General features: G+C 38.5%; 1 protein-coding gene across 1 annotated transcript in view; it reads right to left on the reverse strand.

Moving 5' to 3' along the window:
* The window catches only part of SUSD2 (sushi domain containing 2), a 351,916-nt gene that overhangs the window by 107,311 nt on the left and 231,376 nt on the right, over positions 1-13,229 (reverse strand). The window contains exons 19-22 of the mRNA XM_073625468.1: positions 9,031-9,116; positions 8,321-8,589; positions 2,756-2,899; positions 449-604 (exon numbers count right to left, since the gene is read on the reverse strand). Of these exons, the coding sequence (XP_073481569.1) occupies positions 449-604; positions 2,756-2,899; positions 8,321-8,589; positions 9,031-9,116 (655 nt within the window). The remainder of the gene's footprint in view (positions 1-448; positions 605-2,755; positions 2,900-8,320; positions 8,590-9,030; positions 9,117-13,229) is intronic.

Here is a 13,229-nt window from a genome sequence, read left to right on the forward strand (position 1 = left end):
TTCAGTAAAAGCTGTAGTGAGAAGGAGAAAAAGGATTTTCTATTAACAGTGTATGTATAATACCACAGACCACAGAGGATTCAAATGCACATCTATATTTGTATCAAAGTTAAAAGTGATGAGGCTACTAACTAATGACCGGTTGTAAATGAATGTACTGTATATGTTCAGCAATATCAGCGATTATACTAGTTTGGAAACTATACTAAAATATTTAAAAACAACTAGGTTTTACCTATGTACAACAATACTTAGAACAGATATTTTATGTTAAACCAGAACAGATATTTTATGTTAAACCTCAGCCAGAGATATCTGATTTTACCCAAAGTTAGGGAGGTTACACGCCAGTAAATTCTATGTTCTACTTCAATGTAGAGCGTTGTTGATTATAATGACATAAACAACATTTGTCAGACTAATAAAGCATTTCTGATGGAGCACTCACCCTTCAGGTCCAACCAGGTTCGATCAAGGTGAAGGACTTCCTGATTTAGGAGAACCTCCAGAGTTTTGGAGTCTTCTGCTAAACGTACCTCTATCAAATCTGAACTTTTCTCTTGCATAGCCACAGAGGAAAAGCCAGTTACTGAAGTAAAAGAACCTGCAGAATAATAAGAAATATACCTATATCAGGTTGAGCAAAATGTCCAGATGTTGACTATACATTCCCTCCTAAAAATGGTTACATTGACCTGCTGATCACAGACTATTAAAATGTAGCATCCTACTGGAAAGTTAGAGTTCCAGTTAGACTTTTCTAAGTCTTTTTTTTATAACTTTTTTAAGTAGGGTCAAGCACGTATTTTTTTGGAGATAAATCTCCTTGTATGAAATAACATACAGTATAATCCACAAACAATCATTTTAAAATTACTTGAAATTGCAAAAGAAATTAATAGCAGTATTATAGTACAGAAGCTTTTGTTAGCTACTCGGATAGTAGGGTTAGTCCATGTAGCAAGGTCTCCGGCCTTGTCCAGTCTAATAAGGACCTCCAAGGCCAAAGATAGCTGACATCCTTCAATATGTGGTGGGTTGCTAGGCATAGTTGGTGCAAAGATGGTAGAAGTCATTTCTTGGATGTAAAAGAGGTTTTATTTCTTTTAACAGTCCTTTTTGTATTTTTGGGGGAAAGAGGGTTAGGGCCAGGACACCCTAAGTAGTTGAACCTAAGTAGATTCAATTGGCAGACTCCGAGACTGCAATAGGAGGACAGCTGTGCAGGGAAAGGCCCCAGCAAGGCACCACTTCTGCACATGCAGGAATGCTGTCTCCTATGGAAACAGTCCTTTAACAGTTCCTAACTCAAACGTAACAATTCTTTCAGCCTCACTACAACTGCCTCTTGTAGTTCTTCAACACTGAGCTCCCGGTCTCTCACTAGACCCTCTAAATCGCTGACTCAGAATCCCTTGAGCTCCTCCAAGGTTGACGGTGGTATCTCCCTCAAGCATCACCCGGACTTCCCTGCTGGGTCCCTAGCTTGGCACTCCAGATACTTCTCAAGCTTCATCCCTGCTAACCGACGAGGTCCCTGGCTTGACTCACAAGGCTGCCCTGCAAGCGTCTCCTCCGCGGGCTGGGTCCCTGACTTGTTTACCGCCTGAACCGTGCCCGTTTGGTGAGAATATGGTTCTGGTACTTTCTTCAGTTACTCATTGTGGTCCCTGGTAAAGGTGGTTGGTCCCTTCCTGGTGACAGCTTCCCTTCTACTTCTGACCACTGACAGGTTCTCCGACCGACAGAACCGTCACTTTCGGTTGGACTGCAAGCCACAGTCCCAACCCTGGGCTGCCCTCTTACTTCTGGATAGGCCCTCACACAGCCTGCCAGCCAGATGCCCCCGGGATAGGCCCAATCTCCAGCCTTGCAGACAGGGGCGTACGACACACGTCCACCCAGACAGCTGTCCAGGTGGCACATAACAGCGATCACCTGACCTCACCTGAATATATAGGTTCTCCCTGCAGGCCAAGGGATTCAAGAAAACCCCTGCCAATTGGCAGAGATACCCCATATACACATAAACTGACTTTGGGTTACCCTTCTCATATCTAGTACCACCAAGTTCCCTGCCACCTAGTGGTAGAAGAGTGCAACAAGGCCAAACTTAGGGAGAAATCAATAGATCTCCATCAATCAACCAAGATGACTACTCTTGGCAAGTAAATTTGTAAGGAGCTCCCTGACTAAACCCCAGGGTGCTACATCCAGTTTTGGGCATCCCTTAAAGTGGGATGCATGAAATCTGAACAAAGCACATGTATCTGTAGTGTTTACCGGTCTCTCTCCAAAGTTCTAAGTGTCATTTCTCCCTGATGCTTTGTTCCTCTGTTATCAGCATGTGTCACTTCTGAGAATTTTTTCTGGCACATGAGATAAATTTGCGATGGTGGAGGAGAGCTCAGCACACAGTTTGTCTATTCACAACACAGCTCTGCATGTTCCTCTAACTGCAGCTCCCTCTGTGATACCGACAGATTAAGAAGGAGTTTATCTAAATTCAGCACTTTTGAATGGAAGTAGAGAAGAAAGGTTTTGCAGATATACAAGTAAAACTTATGAAGGAGGATTTGTTTAATCTCTGTATCATCTGAGGTTATTCACTTCACTGGGTATACAGTATGTGAGGGTTTACATCCACTTTAAACCTTTTGTGCTTCCGTAGGCCTGAGAAGCAATATTACTGACAAGTCTGACAACAGAGTAATTTTACATCAGTCAAATATTATACCAGGTGGCAAACACTTACCATTTTCAAATCTAGCAGCCTGAGTGCGGCCTTGAATCTTAAGTAAATGATTAGTGGATTCAATCAATATGTATTCCCCTCTACCCTTGAAAGTGAAATTAGACCCATCAGAAGTGATAAAGTGTGGATCCCCAAATGAAGATGCTGCAACATAAAAACATAACAAATGCAGTTACAAAAACAAAAACTGGTGTACTCTTCATCTCAGTATAGTGGCTCAGTAGTTATAATCATTATCTTTACTTTTTTAAACCCCCATAATTCTCTGTACATAACACACAAAATAGGGAAAAGAAAATTAGAGGGCACTGCCAAAAAGAGATGGGGAATGCTGGATATATTAGTCAGGAAAAAGTGTAGCGATTGGAGGTAGTGGTATGATTACTGATAAAGGCAAAAAGGGAAAAGAAATAGCAAATTGAATAAATAGGTTTTGAACATTTGAAATTTAGTTATTCCAAAGAGAAACAAAAATCTTGCAGTAGTGTATGGGATGAGTATACTGTATAAGCAAATATAAAGAAGGGAATATTTATAGATTATATTAAGAAATATAGGTGAGGAATCAGTTATGTATTTTGAAAGTGAAATAAAAAAAAGTCTCCTTTTTCTTGTTGACCTGCTTGCCTTTTCCTGTATACCTCCCAGTGATGACAAGCCATAATAAATGGAAGAGGCTTATTATGTACAACTACCAGATATATATATATATATATATATATATATATATATATATATATATATATTTATAGATAGATAGACATGTACTGTATATTGATCTTTAGTGGTTGAACTATATACAAAATACCTTGCATATTGGGGTGTTGGTTTTAGTTAATAATCTTTTTCTTTATAAAAAGATGAATTGTTTATATACTGTATAGCGAGAACAGTTTCCCACTATTTATCTACCAAAAGAATAATTCATAGGCCAGGTTAACACCTAGTACCTTTGCATGCAGGAATGGGTTTATAGTTATAGTATAGTGTCATCGATCTTGACAGAGAAGTCAGAGAAAGAGGCACGTGGGGGAGGAAATATTACAAGTTCAGTTTTGGATAGATTGAGTTTGAGGAAGTAGTGTGGCATCCAGACTGATATGTGTGTTAGTAAATTAGTAATGCTTGTGTTAGGTTACATATTTGTGTTCCAGCTAGGGAAATTCACCCCCTCTCTATTTGTCCTGGTGACCATTGTTACTGCGACAGAAAGTGATGAGAAATACAACATTTTACAGTTGTCATCAGAATAAATTAGGTGACAGTTAATTTTCTTCTGATGCTGACAACTGTTCGAGTAACAATGGATTAAAGATGGGTATGCCCCTCAATATAGAGAGAATTCTACTTACTTCCTGTTGTGTTTCTTAGACTAGTGAAATTAGACAAGTGAAAGGAGATCTCAGAGATGGGGACATGGCCAGAGTTACTACCTACCAGTACGGCTCTGCCCCAAGTACATAGAAGCTACTGGTTTCCCATAGTTAGCTTTCAGTTTCTACTACTCTATTCTTGTCATTCAACTTCTACTTCAAGTTCTACCTTTGTAACACAGACAGTGAACAGGTTTTTACATAGCTCCCAACTGTCCCTGATTTTGAGCGACTGTCCCTGATTTGGAACAAAGTCCCTCTGTCCCTGTTTCATCCTCATTTATCCCTCACTGTGGTCGGATCTATATATTTGTATAAAAAATGGACTACTTATCCATCAAAAAGTGTTTTCCAGTGCTAAACCTTTCATCCAATTTCTAAATGGATGCATTTGTAAATGTAAAAAGCCAGTATAAAGGAACAGTAGTAGTAAAAATAAAAAAAAACCCTCTTGGGTTTACCCAATCATATTTTTGTAGAATTCTCCTTTAAGGGGGCGTGGCAGGGGTGTGTGTCCTAAGCCTATATACTTTTGCTAATAGGTGTTCCTCGTTTGCATCTCAAAACATTGTGAGGTACTGTATGGTTTTTATATATTCTACATTCTGTATATATTCTACATTCTATATTCTTTTTGATTAATGGACCAAGTGTCCAGAACAATATCTCTCAATTCTTGAGAGAATTATTTGTGATGTGCTGAAAGGTCTGTATATGTAATGCAAAATGATTACAGTACATTTGAAGCATATATTTTACATGTACTAAATTGGGACATTATCTTGCAGCATATTTTTCTTTAATGTAATCATTATATTGAAGAGCTTGTTTTACAAATTGAGTGTAATGAAACCTATTTTTACCACTAGATGGAGGTATTGCATAAACAAAAACAGTCACAGGCTGTGAGCAGTTCAGAGCACACATTTCACTTTATATGTTCTCCTCCTACAACAGGTTTAGAAGTAAAAAAAAAACTGCACTGTTTACTGGCATATATGATTGTGATAAAGCCCCTGTATATTGCTAACTATAGCTGCATACACCCCGGATTACCTGAAGGTGTGAGAATGTGTATAAATGTGCTGCACAAAACTTCATAAAGATCTATGCAAATGTCATATTAATCAAATGCAATAAAAATCTCCATAAAAAATGTGTAAATGTGTAATAATTTATTCAAAAACAATTCTTATGTTACCTAAAACATTTCACATATTGCAGAAAAATAAATTGTTGAAAATATATTCAAATAAAGTCTAAAAGTATAAATAGTCCAAACTGAAGGAAATCATAAATCACAGTAGTTCAAAAAAATACTTTGTCAATGAAAGTGTGCTCCAAGTGACAATCCTCCATATTTAATTGATAACAAGCTCATAGGAACCCTAACCAAATTTGCAATCTGCAAAGAATAGCTTCCAACTGGTTTTCTTTTTTGAAGGGCCTGACCCTTTTTTTGTACCAAATTCTTCTACCCCCTCCTTTATCAGTTGTTCCGCTGTCCTTTTTAGTACATAGACTTCCATACACAAATTATTATAAAGTATTATTTAATTATCAAAAGTCTGTTCCTACATTAAACATTTTATTCAACCTCTAACTATACATTGTTAGTTTAAAAAGCCAATATGAAAAAAAAAGTATTGCTAAAAAAAAAAAAAAATACTTCTAAAACTTTGCACAGTTTTAATAAGTTGCTCCCGCCCCATTGAGGGCTGCTCACTGGGTCTCTCTACTTACCTTTTGCCCTAATCCAGCAATATTCACTGTGTAGCCCCTTTTGGACCGGCACAGCCTTTCTCCCCAAAAGTGGACATTTTGCACTGCACATGCAAGCTGTAGCCCCATTTCTAGGAAACCACCATACTCATGGCGACCTCAAGTAGTAGCTTGCAGTATGAAGTGGCCAGCAGGACAGTGAAGATCACAAAATGGAGGCTAAAAGTAAGGATAATACAAGTGGACACCGTGGGGGCAGCCTAATAAAGTAAAACAGTACAAAGGTTTAAATGTACTTTAATCAATATTTTGTTGCATATCACTTTTTTATGGTCCACATAACGAGAGAGTGACAGGGGTGTATTCTTTGCCTACATAGTTTTTGCTATGTGTCCCTTTTTTTCAATCTTCGAATGTTAGGAAACATGGCAAAGTGCTGCAGTACATAGCATTAAACTAAAATTGTGTTGCCATTGGCCACTGCGCTTTGCACATCATCTTTTACTTTGAACTGTCAAACAGGTCACTGCTTATAACTGTATATAACTTTTACAATGGTCTTGAAAGATGTAATGGTCAGGGGCTTATGACCATATTTTTCCATATGGTGGCACCACCAAAGAAAAAAACACACATTTGCTTTGTCTGGCTGCCTGTGCACAATTTTTTTTACGTAGCAAAAAACATTAGGGAGCAGGGAATGAAGAGGCTGTAAGGGGGAGTCAGGTGGTGAGCTCTGGCGGGGGACAGCAGATGTGTACATTTATTTTTTTACTTTGTAAAACAAATTCATAATAGGATTCCACAGCCAAGCACCATTTACCTCCAGCCAGTCCACAAGTGGATGAAAGCACTTTGGCAACTCAGAATGTGAGCTCACATACAGAAATTCAAAACCAATTGAGCTCCTGCTTTAACTGGTGGTTAGGTTTGCTACCATCAGCTCTCGCCCCAGTGAACACTACTTGTATAATAGATATGGCTTGGTGGTTTCTGCAATTGAAAACTAGCTTTGCATATCAAGCAGACAGCATGCTGCTTCAAATATTCCATTCTTATTTCATTTTTTATAATAGTAATTACATGATAAAATGGGTGGAGCCTGTACAAGAGAATCATCATTCATGAGTGCCTAGGGCAGCATCATGTCTCTGCGCGGCACGAATAATAGCTTTAATAAACTGGGTCAACCTTATACATGTTTTTAAATGGGTCAAGCTATTTTTTATTAATTTATGAGATTCTTTTATTATAGCCTGAAAACTAATTTTGGTAGCATCTCACAAATCTTTTGTTAGCTTTCAATTCAGCAATTTCTATTCTAGGCAGTGTTAACATTTTTGGAAAATAAAGACTCTTGTTACAGATCAATCTGGTCAAACTCTAGTGGTGCACTTGACTCGTCCTGCTCTGATTGCACGGTGTTAAAGGCTGCAGTATTGTATCATTATTCCCTTTTTGTAAGATTTCTGGTCTTGTTGAAGTACACAATAAACATTTAACTTAAAAAAAAAAACTCTAGTGGTGGGATACGATTTTTTTTATACAACAAATCTTGCTATTGTTAACACTGAAGCATATGGGTGATTTCTGTTTCAGAATTTTTTTCAAAAAATATGTTTTCATTTTTTAAATATTTGAATTAACCCATGCATGCAATAATATGAATCTCCCAGTATCACCATGTTGCATACAGCTCACACAACTATTTGCTATAAAATTTTTAAAAAATGCAAGCTTGTTGAATCATTTGTTTCTGTTTTGACCTTTGAAAAGTTGAACTTATGAGATTATCTATGAAATTTGTGCAACATTTAGTCTACATTCATTGAAAAAACTCTTTCACAGTTGAATAACCAGTGGACAGTGATGCCCTGGCCTTGCTCCGCTCACATACCGCAAAATGTAGTCTTTCAGCCAAGTAGTTCACAGAAGGACCTTGAGGTCTATAAATGTTGTAAAGGTCCATGTAAGGCTACACCTAAAGTTGAACTGCAGCCAACTGGACATTTAAAATATTTTATGAAAGTTGTTTTACCAGAAAAAGGGTCGGTGACCTGACTTCTCTCTGCTTTAGAGCAATACCACAAGATCACCTTTCTGCCCCATCCTGTGGCTGGACAATGACAGCTACCTAATGAGCTCAATCCTCTACCCTTTCTGCTTTCCCCTCCCGAACTTCAGCTAAGTGATTGACCCCACTGATGCTCCTTTCGCCCTCAGTTTTACAGTACAGGGCTGAAACCAACACAAATACATATACTTACATTGATTGCTTTTAGAAATACATAAAATTCTTTTTAACAACTATATACCTGTATTTTATATATGCTTCAGCATACATGAAAAGAGTTCAGCTTTAACTTTATCTATAGTTTATGCTGATATTGTAATATTTCTTTAGCTTGTGCCACAAACCTGGCACCAAACTCAATTCTATATTTGTAACTAGTAACAAATAGGTACTTACCAACTTTTGGTGGTTTGTACTTGCGACAGTCACTAGAAGGCCTGAGTTTCATATAGTAGTCACAATTATTTGACCACAGGCAACAGTAATAAAAAGAGATGACATCATAGAGCCAATGAGAAAAGCCTGGTACTCTCGGGGGCTTCTTGTATGGCGGGGAGCCCCAGTCATGACCTCGATCAGGAGTGCTACCCCCTATAGAATCACTAGTGAGGACTTGGAAACCATCTTTATCATAACAGCACTGCTGACCTGCTGCAAAGGTGGGACTGAAAAAAAAAGAACATTTTATCGTTAGCGGTATATTGCTTTGATTATTTTCTCTTGCATTTCTATGTATCTCAAAACTATTATTTTTATATAGCATGTATATTTCACATATTACTAGAGTCATAATTTCATAACAATGTTTTAGATAAAGATTTGTAGCAGACAAGGCAGAACAGTTGACTGTTGTCAGAATGACTAGGTTTCAAGTTGAGCAACATTATGAATGGGTTCAGTCAGAGGATCTGCAACTTTTATGATTGAGCATTCCCTAGTCTTTGTGGTCATTTGCAATCTGCCTTGCATATTCCTTTATAGGAAATCATATAATTACACCTATGCTACACTGGTTGTGTGTAATGATGCGCAAGCCCATAAAGGTCTGTTACAGATTATGATATAATGTATTACAGCAAATATTAGAATACTGGAATAAAAGTTACCTGCCGTAGATGCCTCTGACACAGTGCACAGCTCCAGGATGGTAAGTACATGTGCTTCCAGTCTCTATGTTACATCCATAATCTGGCTGCAACATAGAAGCATAATTCTGGTTATTAAGTATTGGAAATGTGACTGTATTATAGCATTACACATATTGTAAATAGTTGTACGTCTTGTTGCACTGTTACCAGGCATCGATTTTTAAATAGGCGACAGAGGCCAAATGTTTGGGATACACAATTTCAGCAATTGTAATTATATATTATAGTATAGTATTAAAACTGTCCTTCATTTTCCAGATTTAAAGAATTAAAGTTTTGCCCCTAGTAGACTTATACTCTATGATAAAAGGTGATAACTGTCTGGATTAGGTAAAATGAGCAAAAAAAAGTTGAAATACTTACCCTTGCTGGAGAGCAAGCTGCTGTAGGCTTTTTCCAGTGTTTGTAACATGACCAAAAGCCTAGCTATTTCATTGTGTGACCTTATTTAATAGGGTGAAATACCCATTCTGAACTCTGGTCTTTTCCTACGGTAGATGTCACATGAGTAGTGCTTAGGCCATATAGTAGATATTACACTTGGTTGGGACCAACCTTGTTGAGGCATTTGTCTGAATGCCAGACTTTCAGCCTGTTTGGCAGATGCCAGACATCACGTATAGCAATTGCTTTTTCATCTGCTACTATATATATATGGCAGCTGCCTTCTTCTGTTGTTAAGGGTTGTTACGTAAGTAGTTGGTGCCTGCATCTGTCATGGCCTTAGAAGCCAGTGACATTACCTGACCCCCATTAGTTTCAATTAATTTATTTAATAATTGCCGGGATTCCACAGCAATGTAAATAGAGGGTCTGCGGATAGTTAAAAAAATAAAGGATGTGGGGGTTCCCCCCAAAATTCATATCAGGTTCTCCAGGTCCAGTATAATTTTTAAGGAGGCCCCCATGCAAAATAATAAAAAAAGGGGTGAGTCCCGCCCCCCAAAAAATCTCACCAGACCATTATTTGTTCATGCAGCCTGGCAGGAAATGAAAAGTAGGGGATGGACAGGCATCCTTTCCCTCCTGAACAATACCATACCTCATTCCCTCAACATATGGGGACCTTCCCAGGGGGCACTCCCCTGGAAAAGTACCGTGCTCCCTTCCCTGCAACCCTGGTTCAGTGGTTGTTGGGGGTCTGTGGGCAAGAGGCTGGTTGGAATCTGAACATTCCTTTTCACCCTTTTCTTATTCACAAAACAATGTAAAGTGTAAACAAAACACACATTCAACCTCCATAAACTTGGAGGTTGAACTGACCTAATCTTTACAATGATTGAGTAAAGATTGTCCATCTTTATTAAATTAACCACTTCAGCCCCGGACCATTATGCTGCCTAAGGACCAGAGGTCTTTTTCCAATTTGGCACTGCGTCGCTTTAACTGCTAATTGCGCGGTCATGCAATGCTGTACCCAAACTAAATTTGCGTTCTTTTCTTCCCACAAATAGAGCTTTCTTTTGATGGTATTTGATCACCTCTGCGGTTTTTATTTTTGCGCTATAAACGGAAAAAGCCCGAAAAATTTGAAAAAAAATGATATTTTCTACTTTTTGTTATAAAAAAAATCCAATAAACTCAATTTTAGTCATACATTTAGGCCAAAATGTATTCGGCCACATGTCTTTGGTAAAAAAAATGTCAATAAGCGTATATTTATTGGTTTGCGCAAAAGTTATAGCGTCTACAAACTAGGGTACATTTTCTGGAATTTACACAGCTTTTAGTTTATGACTGCCTATGTCATTTCTTGAGGTACTAAAATGGCAGGGCAGTACAACCCCCCCCAAATGACCCAATTTTGGAAAGTAGACACCCCAAGGAAATTGCTGAGAGGCATGTTGAATCCATTGAATATTTATTTTTTTTGTCCCAAGTGATTGAATAATGACAACAAAAAAAAATATTTACAAAAAGTTGTCACTAAATGATATATTTCTCACACAGGCCATGGGCCTATGTGGAATTGCACCCCAAAATACATTCAGCTGCTTCTCCTGAGTACGGGGATACCACATGTGTGGGACTTTTTGGGAGCCTAGCCGCGTACAGGGCCCCGAAAACCAATCACCGCCTTCAGGATTTCTAAGGGCGTAAATTTTTGATTTCACTCCTCACTACCTATCACAGTTTTGAAGGCCATAAAATGCCCAGATGGCACAAACACCCCCCCCCCCCAAATGACCCCATTTTGGAAAGTAGACACCCCAAGCTATTTGCTGAGAGGCATGTTGAGTCCATGGAATATTTTATATTTTGACACAAGTTGCGGGAAAGTGACACATTTTTTTTTTTTGCACAAAGTTGTCACTAAATGATATATTGCTCACACAGGCCATGGGCATATGTGGAATTGCACCCCAAAATACGTTTAGCTGCTTCTCCTGAGTATGGGGATACCACATGTGTTGGACTTTTTGGGAGCCTGGCCGCATACGGGGCCCAGAAAACCAATCACCGCCTTCAGGATTTCTAAGGGTGTAAATTTTTGATTTCACTCTTCACTGCCTATCACAGTTTCGGAGGCCATGGAATGCCCAGGTGGCACAAACCCCCCCCAAATGACCCCATTTTGGAAAGTAGACACCCCAAGCTATTTGCTGAGGGGCATGGTCAGCATTTTGCAGCTCTCATTTGTTTTTGAAAATGAAGAAAGACAAGAAAAGACATTTTTTTTTCTTTTTTCAATTTTCAAAACTTTGTGACAAAAAGTGAGGTCTGCAAAATACTCACTATACCTCTCAGCAAATAGCTTGGGGTGTCTACTTTCCAAAATGGGGTCATTTGGGGGAGTTTTGTGCCACCTGGGCATTCCATGGCCTTCGAAACTGTGATAGGCAGTGAAGAGTGAAATCAAAAATTTACGCCCTTAGAAAGCCTGAAGGCGGTGCTTGGTTTTCAGGGTCCAGTACGCGGCTAGGCTCCCAAAAAGTCTCACACATGTGGTATCCCCGTACTCAGGAGAAGCAGCAGAATGTATTTTGGGGTGTAATTTCACATATTCCCATGGCATGTTTGAGCAATATATCATTTAGTGACAAAAATTTGTCTCTTTCCCGCAACTTGTGTCATAATATAAAATATTCCATGGACTCGACATGACTCTCAGCAAATAGCTTGTGGTGTCTACTTTCCAAAATGGGGTCATTTGGGGGGGTTTTGAACTGTCCTGGCATTTTATGCACAACATTTAGAAGCTTATGTCACACATCACCCACTCTTCTAACCACTTGAAGACAAAGCCCTTTCTGACACTTTTTGTTTACATGAAAAAATTTTTTTTTTTTGCAAGAAAATTACTTTGAACCCCCAAACATTATATATTTTTTAAAGCAAATGCCCTACAGATTAAAATGGTGGGTGTTTCATTTTTTTTTTCACACAGTATTTGCGCAGCGATTTTTCAAACGCATTTTTTGGGGAAAAAACACACTTTTTTAAATTTTAATGCACTAAAACACACTATATTGCCCAAATGTTTGATGAAATATAAAATATCATCTTAGGCAGAGTACATGGATACCAAACATGACATGCTTTACAATTGCGCACAAACGTGCAGTGGCAACAAAATAAATACATTTTAAAAGCCTTTAAAAGCCTTTACAGGTTACCACTTTAGATTTACAGAGGAGGTCTACTGCTAAAATTACTGCCCTCGATCTGACCTTCGCGGTGATACCTCACATGCATGGTGCAATTGCTGTTTACGTTTGACGACAGACCGCCGTTTGCGTTCGCCTTGGCGCGAGAGCAGGGGGCTACAGGGGTGCTTTTTTTTTTCTTTATTATTTTTTTGCTTTTTTATCTTATTTTTAAACTGTTCCTTTCATTTTTTTTTTAATCATTTTTATTGTTATCTCAGGGAATGTAAATATCCCCTATGATAGCAATAGGTAATGACAGGTACTCTTTTTTGAAAAAATTGGGGTCTATTAGACCCTAGATCTCTCCTCTGCCCTCAAAGCATCTGACCACACCAAGATCGGTGTGATAAAATGCTTTCATAATTTTCCAATGGTGCTGTTTATATCCGGCGAAATCTAAGTCATGAAATGCTCGTAGCTTCCGGTTTCTTAGGCCATAGAGATGTTTGGAGCCACTCTGGTCTCTGATCAGCTCTATGGTCAGCTGACTGAATCACCGGTTGCATT

This window comes from Aquarana catesbeiana, linkage group LG01 (assembly GCF_042186555.1).
Source record: "Aquarana catesbeiana isolate 2022-GZ linkage group LG01, ASM4218655v1, whole genome shotgun sequence".
NCBI classification, from domain to species: domain Eukaryota; kingdom Metazoa; phylum Chordata; class Amphibia; order Anura; family Ranidae; genus Aquarana; species Aquarana catesbeiana.